Genomic DNA, 13,174 nt, shown 5'->3' on the forward strand with positions numbered 1-13,174 from the left:
TTAGAGACACCAGGAGAGACTGGCTCTGGGCAAACACCTTGGAGACGTGCAGTGAAAGGACCTCCGCCCACCACAGTCAGGACATTGGTTTCCACATTTGCCTCTGTCCCAGTCGGCTGTGTGACCTTGGATAAGCCCTGTGACCTCTCTGAGCTGTCACTTCCTCGTCTATAAAATGGACACAGTAAGGGGGCGCCTGGGTGGCGCAGTCAGTTAAGCGTCCGACCTCAGCCAGGTCACGATCTCGCGGTCCGTGAGTTCGAGCCCCGCGTCGGGCTCTGGGCTGATGGCTCAGAGCCTGGAGCCTGTTTCTGATTCTGTGTCTCCCTCTCTCTCTGCCCCTCCCCCGTTCATGCTCTGTCTCTTTCTGTCCCCAAAAAATAAATAAACGTTAAAAATAAATAAATAAATAAATAAAAATAAAATGGACACAGTAAGGATGAATATATTTTTAAAAATTACTTTGAGAGAGAGAGAGCTGGAGCAGGGGAGAAGGGCAGAGGGAGAGAGAGAATCTCAAGCAGGCTTCAGACTCAGCGCTGAGCCCGACATGGGGCTAAGCCCATGACCCTGGGGTCATGATTTTGACCTGAGCCGAAATCAGGAGTCAGACGCTCAGCTGCATGAGCCAGCTAGGCACCCCAGAATGAATGTGAATATTTTTAAATACTGGTGTATACATAAAATATATTTCTTTAAAAGATGCACATATATATGTGCATATATGTACATATATATATGTATTTGTATCTGCTTTGGGGAGTAGGAATGAGGAACAGGAAGGATTTTCTTTTTTTTATGATTTTTTTTTACTTTTCATCTTTTTTTTTTTTTACGTTTTATCTTTTTTAAAAAACTTTTACCCTCCATAAAGTTTGAAGTTTCTATGATAAATGTCTGTAGGTTTTATTCTTTTTTTTTTTATTTTTTTTAACGTTTTATTTATTTTAGAGACAGGGAGACACAGAGCATGAACAGGGGAGGGTCAGAGAGAGGGAGACACAGAATCTGAAACGGGCTCCAGGCTCTGAGCGGTCAGCCCAGAGCCCGATGCGGGGCTCGAACTCACGGACTGTGAGATCATGACCTGAGCCGAAGCCCGCCGCTCAACCGACTGAGTCACCCAGGCGCCCCTTCTATGTTTATTTTTGAGAGACAGAGACAGAACGCGAGTGAAGGAGGGGCAGAGAGAGGGGGACATAGGATCTGAAGAGGGCTCTGTGCTGACAGCAGAGAGCCCCATGCAGGGCTTGAACTCACTGTGAGATCATGACCTGAACTGAAGTCGGACGCTTAACCAACAGAGCCACCCAAGTGCCCCTAACCGGTTTACTTTTTAATCTATGACCTGAGGTTAAGGCCTATATGATCTTTTTTTTTTTTTTTTTTTTTTTTTTCCCAAGTGTAAACAAAATGGAGAGATTGTCTGGAGTATCGTTAAGATCCCAAAGACCATTAGCTCCCGAATGAAAGTGTCTGGGACATGTCTGGGCAGTGGGACTGGCCCCTCCAGTGGGGGGCGCTCCAGGCCTCTTCTGAAAAGTTAGGCTGCCACAATATGCCAACCTGGGCACCCTAGCCAGGCCCCTTCCGGGACTGGGGCTGGTCCGCAAAGACTGCAGAGGCCTGGGGCACTCAGGAGAAGTTGCCCGCATGGGGCTGGACCCAGCAATAGCCCAGCCTCTCGGGCCAGATGTCTGGGGTGGGGATGGGGCACACTGTTTCTGCTAAACAAATACTCATAGTAACCAGCCTTCCTGACAGATTGATGCATCTTTTTATGATCTGTCTTTACAATATGACGACTCCCTCCTTTGAAAAATAAGATTAATTCAGACGAGACATTTATTTTATGGGGAAATCCTTCCCAGGGGGAGAAATACTCAAGCTGAATGGCAGAGATGGCTGGAAGGAGACTTGACTCTCAAGGAAACTTCCAGCCTCCCAACCGTAGCCATGCGGCAAATGGCCCCAAACAGGCTCCCTGATCGTGCCCGCGGACATTTGGGGCCATACTCGAACCATCCCAGTTGTGTGCGTGCAGCCTGCTGGAGAAAACAAAATAAAGAGAAATAGGCAGTGAGTTTCTGTGTGGCAGAGGAGCAAAGGGCACATTTTTTGGTAAAAGAAAGAAGCTATTTCCTCCCCCCATTGGAGCATCCTCCCCCACCTTTAGACTGAGGCTTCGGAAGAGCTCATCACCCGCCCATCTGTGAAGACTGCCTTGCTGGTCCCTCTTGTCACAGAATAAATAGTCTCCTCCATATGCTTGCACAGGACTTACTTCCACTAGACCATGTACCGCAGGTGTCGTGCTTACCTGTGTACTAGCCCGCGAACCCCTTGGGGGCAGGAATAGAATCGGTTTGTCTGTCTTTCTGGAGCTCGCACATGGCAGGTGGCCAGTGAAGGTGTTGGTAAGCTGACAGGACCCACTTGAACCCCCATCTCTCCTTCCTACCTTCTTTGCTGCTCCCCTTTGAGGGTGAGAAAACCCTAACATTCCCCGCAAGCGTGTCAGGAGACCTTGCATGTGAATAGAGCAGGCGGCTGCCTTCAAGGTGGGGCTTCAGCGGTCCAGAAAGGCCTCTCCCTCCCCCACCTCCCTTACCTCCCACACTGGCTTTTCTCCCACGGGCAGAGGTCAGGTGTAATAGAGACATCCTAGTGGGAGAGGTGCCGTTGTCTCGGGTGCAGTCGGTGACAGGAGGAGGCGGGGCTCCTGGCCCCTCGCACCTGTGACTCCTCCTCCTCCTCTTCCTCATTCTTCCTCTGACTCAAAAAAGATGAATGACTTAGAAAGAACAAATGAATCCGAAATAGGGAGAGCAAAAAGAGTAATTTTGCCAAGTTATTATTCAAAAGGAGCTCTCTGGGACCCAGAGCGAGAGCAGCCCCATCAATCGCCCCGCAGAGCTGCGTGGGCAGATGGGGGAAGAGGCCAGGCTGTCTGTAGATGGCTCCGCGTGAGTGAGCAGGTGCATGAGTGTGCAGCCAGGCCAGGAGCCTGGAGCCCTCTGCCAGCTATCACAGAGGGAGGGGGGAGGACAGAGGGACACAGAAAGGGGTCAGCTAGCCCCAAGGCCTGGGACAAGGTCCACTGACTTGCTTTTCTCGGCAGACCAGAACCCTTTAGGCTGCACTTGAGGCTGGGCCAGCTCTGGGGAAAGGTCCCCTCAGAGCAGAGAGAAGAGAGATGTGGGGGGCAGGCCTCTGGCCTGGAGCCCGCTCTCCTCAGCTGCTGGCCCCAGGCCTTTGCTACCCTTCACTGCCTCCTCCCACTGGAAGCGGGACCTAAGTCAGTCTCATCTCTGCATCCCAGGGCTGAACCCACTGAATGCTCCTTGAGTGAGTGAACGAATGAATGAATGAATGAACGAACGAATGAGAAAATTATTACAGCACATTGTTTGCTTCTCTTTGTGATTTTTGTTACTTTGCCATGGTTTTTCTGCATAGGTTATCCCTGATTTAAATTGTAATTATAATCTACTCGGGAGCCAAACCTAAATCTGATTTCTCTCTTTGTGAAAGTGCTGCATATAAGTGGCCTTGAAAAATAAGTGTGGATGAAAAGAGGGCAGGAGGCAGGGGCAGACCTCTTGAATGGCATCAGGGCCTCAGTCCGTTTCCCAGGTCCCACTGGGCCATCATCCGGGAGGTTGTTGGCCCCTGAGCTCCCCATTAGAGCACATCATGGTGCCGTTAAACAGACGAGTGTTGAATTCCTACCATTCTGGGTGCTGGAGTTCAACAGTGGACAGAAGGGTCAAGGTCTCTGTTCTCGGTTTCCTCATCTGTAAAATGGGCACAATCATAATAATGGTACCTATTAGATAGGACAGTGGTAAGGACTAAATGAGGTAATGTGTGAGAGCTGCTTAAAACAGTCCTCTGCATGTAGTACATTTCAATAACTGTTGGTTGTTTGAGCTGCTGTAACAAAACAGCACGGACTGGGGGCTTATAAACCACATGATTTATTTCTTGCAGTTCTGGAGGCTAGGGGTCCAAGGACAGGGTGCCAGCACTGTTGGGTTCTAGGGAGGACACTCTTCCGGCACTGCTGTCAGGAAGCACCTGTAGTCCTTGTCTTTAAGTCCTTTATGACTGGCCACCTTTGGAGGGCTAATAAACACCCTCCCATCCCAGGGAGGGCCACCAGGCTCCCAGGGGTCAGCAAACGCCACCGCCCCACCCCCCATGTCCTGGGGGGTGCCCTGGCCAGGCCGTGTGCATGCTGGTGCGGCAGACAGCGCCCCTCCCTGCGTCCCGTCCCACACCCAGCAGTCCTGGGCTGTAGGAGGCAGGACAAGATCAGATCATAGCTCCTCTAGCTCATTAGCGGTTCATTGTGAATTCCAGGAATAATGTATGTTCTTTTCTCCCCTGATTGCTTCTGAAACCTCCTGCCTGTTTATCAAATCTGAGCCACACTTTGCAGCCTCTGCCCTTCGGCTCTGTGCTCCTCTTCTCCAGAAGACGAACACAGCAAAATTCTCCTGGGGGTTTCAATTCAGTGTTGAGGACAAGAAGGCCAGTTTCAAATAGCCTGTCCCCATGTCCCCAGATGAGCAGGGAGATGGGGTGGGCTTTAGGAGGCAAGAGGGCCTCAAAAAGAACCTGGCAAGGGGCGCCTGGGTGCCTCAGTCAGTTAAGTGTCCGACTCTTGATTTCAGCTCGGGCCCTAATCTCACAGTTCGTGAGTTCGAGCCTTGCGTTGGGCTCTGTGCTGACAATGCAAAGCCTGCTTGGGATCCTCTCTCCCTCTCTCTGCCCCTCCCTCACTTGTGCTCTCTCTCTCTCTCTCTCTCTCAAAAATAAAGAAAGAAAGAAAGAAACAAAAAAGAACCTGGCTGTCCACCCAGGCTAGACTGAGGCTACTCTCCCAGGGAGGAAAACCCCCTCCTCGTGCCCTCTTCCCCCAACAAAACCCTATCGAATCATCTGAGGCCTGCTGGCTCACCATTTGAAAATCATTCATTCATTCATTCATTCATTCATTCTAGAAGCATTTGTTGAATGCCTGCCTTGTGCCAGGTGACAAGGACAGCAAGTGTGGTCCCAATACAATGAAGTAGATACCAGGGGAGGTCCTCATAAAGTGCTGTGATGGCCAGAGGAGGGAACCAAGGTCAGGGTGGGGTGAGATGAACCCAGGCCTTGGTCTTGAAGGAGGAGTGGGAAACGGGGGTGGAGGGAAGTGGATATTCATGCATACAGGTCCAAGTATGTGCACAGGCTTCCCCATGGGACTTTGTGTCTCAGGGTGGTGGAGGGCGGCGGGGGGGAGGGGTTGGGGGGGTAGCTGGCAGAGCAGGAGGGCAGCGGTGGAGCTGGGTCCACAAGGCCGAGCCGTGAGGAGCCACTCAAAGACTTAGAGCAAGGGCATGCCAGGGTCATGTTAGAAAGATCACTGTCCACATGCGGAAATGAAATGGAGGCAGGAGAGCCAATGCAGGGAGACCAGCTGGGGGAAGAGAATCCGGAGCAAGGTGGAGGCGGGGGATAGATTGGGAAGCAAGTAGGAGGTGGGTGAAGGGGTGAGGGGTGAGGGGTGAAGGGTAAAGGGTGGAGGCCAAGCCTTCCCACACCAATGGCATTCAAGGCGAGACACAAAACCTACTCAAACCAGCCCTAGTAAAAGGGAAGTTGATGGTCAGGATGGAACCAGAGAGGATGGACCCAAGTCAGGAGTGAGAGGCCTCAGCTCTCTGCTCCCTTCAGGCCCCATCTGGTATCAGGACCTCTTGCACAGGGGCTGTTGTCTCTGTGTCCCTTACTTGAGATAGAGAGAGAGAGAGAGAGAGAGAGAGAGAGAGAGAAAGTATCTGAGTGGCTGGGCTCGCCTCCTTGCCGCCAGCCAGGGGATCCGCTGCCTTTGACTCAAGGCCCATGTGTGGTCCCCACAGCCGTGGGCAGCGGTGGGAGGGGCCTGCGTGGGGTGGGGAGGGGCCTGCTGGGGGTGGGGAGGGGCCTGCGTGTCTCAGGACTCCCCATTAAGAGCTGTGAGCAGAATGTGTTCTCCAGGAGGGGTGTGGGCAGGGAGGGCCATGAGGGTGCCTCATGCGATGATGGCCTTTACCTGGACCTCTGTTCGATATCTGTGCATTGAGATCCCACCAAAGCCTTTTCATTCTCTCACGGGCGTAGGCTGTTTCATGTGCCTGTCATCTCCAGCTGGTCTGAACATTCCCTGAGGCTGGAGCCTTTCATCCCCCTTCACACATCCTGAAGAGCGCTCGCCAAAGAGCTCAGTAAACAGCAGTAAATGAGTAAAGCCTTTTTGCTTCATCTGGGGTTGTATCTAATGCCACTTTTAACTTGTTTCCCTATTTACTTAAGATTTGACCAGAGAGTGTTTACCTTGTCGGTGGCTGCCGACCCCCAAGAGCCACGGGGGGAACAAGACAGCCTGACCCCAATGTTCTTTCCCCCTTTTCTTTTGCAGACTAAACCCCGACTTTGTTCTGGGCAACCCCAGGTGATAAATGACAACCAGATTAACTAGTCATGAAAAATCTGAGGTAGCCGCACGCTGCCCCAGGGTCTCCCCAGTGATGATGGTAAGCAAGAATCTGCTGGGGGTTCCGGGAAAGCTTGTGTCCTTCTGGTAGAGGGAACAGGGATGGCTGGTCACCTCTGTCTCCTGCTTCCTGTCTCCACTGAGATTCCTGGACATCCCAAGCCACCTGTTGACCACGAGGCAGAAGCCAATACAAGGGGGGACTGGAGGAGAAAGGTGCCCGGAGTAATCAAGGCAAAGTCAAGCCCCTGCCCTCACAGGAGCTACCTTCTTGCTCCGGAACAGGAAGTTCGCTTTTCTCTGCTCTCTCCCCAGCTCCTACAACAGTGCCTGGCATGGGGTCACCTCTCAGTAGTTCTTTGTGGATTGGGGGAATATCTTTATCGCTCAGGGCACAGTTCGTTGGGCGCTGTATTCCTCACAGCTAAGCAGGCTCCTAACCGATTCACTCCATGCCTATAAAAATTAATAACAGTGAATACTGAAGTTATCAATGGAGTAAGCTGGGTGGACCCACAAGTTCAGGTGCCACCCTACAATTTGAGAAGACGTGGCGGGGTAAGCTGCCTGGCCCCTGACCCCGTCAGCCTTTCCGTGCCTAGAGCAGGGACCATGTGCCCCTCTCCCTACAACTTGCACTTGGGCCCCTGTTTCCTCAAGGGAAGGGCAGAATCGCTCATTTTCTTAGGAGTTGATGTTTCTTGGGGCTAGCCATCACCTTCTGGCCCTGACTCCTGGAGCCGGGGAGACAAACATGACCCAGATCTTCCCAGGTAGGAGAGGTCAAAACCCCACCAAACACGGAGGGGAAGGAAGGGATTTTAAAGTCATTTCCTGCCCTGGCTCCAGCCTCACGTTAGCCCTGAAGTGAGCCATTAACTGTTAATTACCTGTTAACTAACGTGTTAATTACCAACCAGTTCGCTCTGGTGGCTGCTGCTTCCACAGATTGAAGTCTTCCCCTCCTCTTCAGCCACACGGAGCCCCCTCCCTCAGCTTCACTTCCCGCCCCCCACATGCCATCCTGGGAGGAGACCTGTGCACCCCCTGAGCCTCCTCCAGGGGGTGCTGAAGAGTCCCCAAGAGACTGCAGTGGCAAGCGCGAGCATGTGTAATTCTGCAGCGAAGGATGCTGCCATTCACAAGTTATATTTTTACCAAATGGGATGGAGAAAGTAAAGCTCGTGAAATAACCAGCTTTTTCTGAGGCTCCCACAGGCCTAGCTTGGCAAGATCCCCTTTCCGCCCCCCTTATTTTTTTTTTTAATTTTTATTTATTTTTGAGAGAGAGATAGAGAGACAGAGAGACAGAGCATGAACAGGGGAGGGGCAGAGAGAGAGGGACACACAGAATCCGAAGCCGGCTCCAGGCTCTGAGCTGTCAGCACAGAGCCCAACTCGGGGCTCAAACTCACAGACTGCGAGATCATGACCAGAGCCGAAGTGGGATGCTTAACCAACTGAGCCACCCAGGCTCCCCAGCCCCCTTCTTTTTATACCCAGCTAACACCAAACTTAAAGTTTCTCAACTCCTCCTCCCCAGGGTCCTAATTTCCCCACCATGCTGCTGTCAATGCCTTACCCTTCATTCTCTGAGACATCTTCTCAGGTCATCTGCTCTTTCCTTCAAACCCAGCTCAAAACTCCTTTTCTCTAGGAGGTATTCCTGCCTCACCCTCCCAACACCATCATCAACAGTCCGTGCATCCCGCTTCTAAGCACACCCTTGAGTGTGGATTAATAACAGTCTCAAATCTTCATCCTTGCCCGTGTGCAACCTCCTTGCCCAAACCAAGCTCCCAAGGGCGGTGCCTGTGTACCTCTCATAATGAGCGTCCATGGTTTGTCACATAGCGATAACTCCAAGATCCCACTAACTGCTTCTTTATCTATTGCTGTATATAATACACAGAATTTAATGGCTTAAGACAACTGTTTTATTGTCTCTCGTGAGACTGTGGGGTGATTGGGATCTGCTTGGCAGTTCCGTTGCCCACGATGTCGGCTGGGACCGCAGTCATGTGGGGGCTGGACTGGGCTAGAGTATCTGGATTGGGTCACTCACACGGCTGGTGCCTCAGAGCCGTGGCTGGAGGGCTGGGCTCCGTGGCACACGGGAGTGGCTGGGCCTTTCTCCCACTGTCCGTCTGTCTCTCCCTCTCTCCATATATTCTTAGGGTTTCTCCTTCTCCACGTGTTCTTTCTATATGGTCTCTCCAGCCCAGAGAGACTAAATTTCTTACATATTGGCTCCAGATCTCCCCAAAGCACAAAATTGTGACCTTCCATGGCTTCTTAAGGCTTAGGCCCAGAACTGCCTCCGCGTCACTTCTGCCACATTTTATTGGTTAAAGCAAATCACAGACCAGCCCACATGGGACGTGGAAGGAGGCCACACCAAGCAAGACTTTGGGGAGGACGGTCTTTGATACGGGCCCCCCCCCCCCCCCGGCAGCATTTGATAGAGGCTGGGGTCTGGTTTTCTAAAGTGCTGAGATTTCTACAAAGACTCTGGTCTCTCTCCCCCACACTGTTTTCATCAAGAAACACCCACCCACACCCACACCCACACCCACTCCCCTCCTGGAACACTGCCACCCCAACCTGTAAAAATGACCAAACCTCTAAGACGGTGAAGTATGTCACCTGTGTTATGAAGGAGGAATTACACACCATCCTTTTTTAGCTGCCTATTTATAAGGTGTCTTAAATATATTATCTGGTTCGATCCTGATTTCTGGCCCTATTTTAGAGCTGAAGAAACAGGCTAAGCCACGTGCCCACAGTGGTGAGCTAGGTCTGCCTAACCCCCAGACTCTTCCGTCATAGCAGAAGGAATGATTAGAGAAAGATGTAATGTTTCTGGTTTCAAGAAACGAGGCCCTGAAAGACCAACGTGCCCAGACTCCCACGACCAGAATCCTGATTCCCCCATGGAAGAAGGGAAGAGACGAAAAAGAAAGTACTGGGCCTGGCACATAGGAAGCATCAGTAAATCCGAGCCCCACCCCACCTCCCCAAGCCGTATTTCTTCCATAGCTCACCGTCATGGGCCGCAAGAACACAGCGTGCACTCTGAGATGGGCATAGTCTCGGGCACGACGGATTCCCTGTCTGCTCCGGCGGGAGGCTGGTGGGCGAACTAGAAGGGTGCTGTCACTCCACCTCGGCCTTCCCCACTCACGTGACCCACGAGTCATTTGCTTTTTGAGCAACCCATTCCTGGAAAGCAGAGGAGAGCAACAGATTGATGCATTGACTGTGTGGGGCTAAGTGATTTATTTTTAATGTGACTAAACAAGACACACACCTGCCTGTGGAAACGTAATCCCATTGAATCATCAGAGACTCAGATGGCCGTTTAGGCAAGGAAAAGACCCAGAGGGAGCTGAAGAGAGAAGAGAGGGAAGAGGGGGGTGCCTGGGTGGCTCAGTCGGTTGAGCGTCCGACTTCGGCTCAGGTCATGATCTCACGGTTCGTGGGTTCGAGCCCCGTGTTGGGCTCTGTGCTGCCAGCTCGGAGCCTGGAGCCTGCTTCCGATTCTGTGTCTCCCTCCCTCTCTCTCCGCCCCTCCCCTGCTCACACTCTGTTTCTGGAAAAATTAATAAACCTTAAAAAAAAAAAAAGGTAAAGAGAGGGAAGAAGATATTAAAGAAGAGAGGGGACAGGAGGTCAGGGCCGGCTCCCTAAAAATTACAATTTCGACAGCATCAGCGAAGCCCCTCCTAGCGGGCCAAGCACCCCCACCTAGCTTCACTGGTGCCCGAAATTTCATAGTTAGGCTTTTCACGTCTGTGGTCTAGTCAAGCACAGTATGTCCCCCACTAGAGTGTACGTGTAGCAGGAGAAGTGCATTAAACAATACCAGTCATTCTTATCTCGGTGAGAAAGAATTTATGAGATCTTTTATGAAAGCAGGTTCCCCCTCCCCCCCCCCCACCCCAGGGAGATGGGTATTAAAGTCTATGTAAGTTACCAGTGAGGGGACAAAAGGGCACAGAGAGGAAATGGGGGGGGGGGTGCTGGAGGCTTTCTTTTATAGCTTTTCTTAATTATTTTTTAAAGTTTATTTTGAGAGAAAGAAAACACATAAGCGGGGGAGAGGCAGAGAAAAAGAGAGACAGAATCCCAACCAGGCTCTGAGCCATGGCCATCAGCACAACGTGGGGCTTGAACCCCAACGTGGGGCTTGAACTCATGAACTGTGAGATCATGACCTGAGCCAAGATCAAGAGTCAGAGCCTTAACCGACTGAGCCACCCAGGCACCTATATAGCTTTTCTTCTTTATAACAGCTGCCTGTACCGAGGCTTTGCTGCCTCCAGGTGCTGTGGTCACAATCCGATGCTCATGTAACTTCATTTGGTCTTTGCAATGGCCCTGGGAGTTGTCCCCACCCTCCAGGTGAGGGGACTGCAGCCCAGCCTGGCTTATTGTCCCTCTTGGCCCTCCACAGCTGAGCTCCGGATACAGCAGTTTCTCGAGGGAAACTGCGCCTGGCGCTTAGCGGGCACTCAGGTACATGTCACCACAGACAAGCAGCAGAGATGGGACATGCAGGCGGGCAGTGTAACTCCATTTCTCTCTCATACAAAAGTCTAGGCTGGTAGGAAGTCCTGCAAAGAAGGGCGGCTCCATGAGGGGATCCAGGGATGGGTTCTTTCTACGTGTCACCCCACGATCTGCACAGGGAAGGAAGTATGCCAATAGCTTCCTTTAATTTAAGGGCACGACCCGAAGTTTCACACAATACCTCTCACTGGACAGGACTTCGTCGCACATCTCCACGTAGCAGCAATGGAGGTTGGGAGGTACATTCTCGAGCTGTGCCAGCTAAAAGTCAGGAGGTCCAGTGCTAAATGGAGAAAGAGAGACGATGGCTATTGGAGGACGATGAACGGTTTCTGCCACAAACAGGAATTGTCAAGATTCAAAGTGCATGTATCACTTGATCCAGTCGTTGAGTTCTAGAAATCTGTTCTAAGGATACCTTCGCATAAGTCCACACAGATCGTGCGTCAGGGCAGAACTGATGGTTTTAAAATATGTTCACAAATCCTTTGCACTCCTTCCTTCAAAAGTGCTGGACTTAGTGACTGGTTTCTGATGAACAGGATGTGGCAGAAGTGACAACATGTGACTCGTTTGTTGTTGTTGTTTTACAAGGAGAACACCAAACATACTTCATTAGCATAAGAACACAGATGGAACAAGGCGCAGCAAGCAGGAACCTAGGTTAGCCATCAAAGGGTTAGGGTTGCATACAAATAAAGCTTTTCTTTCCTGTAGCCTTGGCAATAGCCATCAGGATGTAAAAGAACTTTCTGTGGCAGCAGGTAAGGAAACCAAGGCGCACTCACCAGTGGTACAGAGCACGTGAACAAAAAGACACACGAATGGATTCGACTGGTGCGACGTGTCTAGGACAGAACTGTAAATGTAGTTCAATACTAAGAAGCAAACACTGGAACTTGGTATTACTTGCAAGATAGCCCCCTCGAGTAGTATGGCACGCTATTCTAGGTGACAAAAACGTGCTAAATAATTTACAAATATAATGGTTGCACAGTACCTTAAAAAAATTTTTTTTAATGTTTATTTTTGAGAAAGAGAAAGAGACAGGGCTTGAGCAGGGGAGGGGCAGAGAGAAAGGGAGACACAGAATCTGAAACAGGCTTCAGGCTCCGAGCTGTCAGCACAGAGCCCAATGTGGGGCTTGAACCCACGAGCTGTGAGATCATGACCTGAACCAAAGTCAGACACTCAACTGACTGAGCCACCCAGGTGCCCTTGTACAGTACCTTTTAAATCTACAATGTAAGTTTCAGATTTTCCATTAGAAATTAACTGCACTGAAATTCTACAAATTGTACTTAAGCAATTCAGCTATAAGAGTTTACAACAAAGAGATAAATCCAAATTGTTCATTACACTTTAACAATAATCACAACATCAGCAACCACTGTAGTTATTGTTGATCTGACCTGGTTGGGCATCTTCTAGTCTCATTTTCTTCATGGTTCACAAACTCATCATGGGCCCAGGAAAAGATGCAACTTTAATCAACGGTTAGACTACATGTATTAACCTGAAAAATCAGGGGCTCCTGGGTGGCTCAGTCCGTTAAGCATCTGACTTCGGCTCAGGTCATGATCTCACTGTTCATGGGTTCAAGCCCCGCATCAGGCTCTGTGCTGACAGCTCGGACCCTGGACCCTGCTTTGGATTCTGTGTCTCCCTGTCTCTCTGCCCCCCTACCCCGAGCTCACCCTCCAGCTCTCTCTCTCAAAAATAAAATAAAAATATTAAGAAATTTAAAAAATCACACACAGGACTACATTGCAGCTTTCCCCAGTGTGTTTTAAGTTAAAGCACTCATTTTTTAAAAAAGTTAATACATAGGGCCTTTAAATAAAATTCTATTGCCAAGTTTAGAAGCCTGAAAATTTAGAACAACTACTTAGAAAACCTGGTTTACTTAACAGTACCTTTTGCAGAAGAGACAGGGGACTGACTATAAACTATACCAATACGTAAGTGAAATGCACTATATGCCCTTGTGGCCAGAAAACTGCATTTTTTTTTTTTCCTCAAAGGAAGGCCGTCTTTATTTTTTGGACTTCCAAAGCTTGATTTATAGTCACTACA

At 50.4% G+C, this 13,174-nt stretch overlaps 1 protein-coding gene and 1 long non-coding RNA gene across 3 annotated transcripts in view; one reads left to right on the forward strand and one right to left on the reverse strand.

Moving 5' to 3' along the window:
- Positions 1 to 6,558, forward strand: part of NOX5 (NADPH oxidase 5) — a 43,536-nt gene extending 36,978 nt beyond the window's left edge. The window contains exon 17 of the mRNA XM_040493100.1: positions 6,452 to 6,558. Coding sequence (XP_040349034.1) covers positions 6,452 to 6,511 — 60 coding nt within the window. The 3' untranslated portion in view covers positions 6,512 to 6,558. The remainder of the gene's footprint in view (positions 1 to 6,451) is intronic.
- On the reverse strand, positions 1,399 to 12,144 carry LOC121041909 (uncharacterized). Of its 2 annotated transcripts, XR_005795902.1 has the most exons (5): positions 11,280 to 12,144; positions 9,571 to 9,748; positions 3,733 to 3,797; positions 2,612 to 2,772; positions 1,399 to 2,048 (listed from the first exon to the last, which is right to left on the reverse strand). It is a non-coding gene; the product is annotated as an uncharacterized LOC121041909 (long non-coding RNA). The 2 variants fall into 2 exon arrangements; XR_005795903.1 differs by lacking the exons at positions 1,399 to 2,048; positions 2,612 to 2,772; positions 3,733 to 3,797 and adding an exon at positions 6,871 to 6,982.
- Between the last annotated feature and the right edge of the window lie 1,030 nt (positions 12,145 to 13,174).

This window comes from Herpailurus yagouaroundi, unplaced genomic scaffold, assembly GCF_014898765.1.
Source record: "Herpailurus yagouaroundi ecotype Mexico unplaced genomic scaffold, PumYag 184, whole genome shotgun sequence".
Taxonomy (NCBI): Eukaryota; Metazoa; Chordata; class Mammalia; order Carnivora; family Felidae; genus Herpailurus; species Herpailurus yagouaroundi.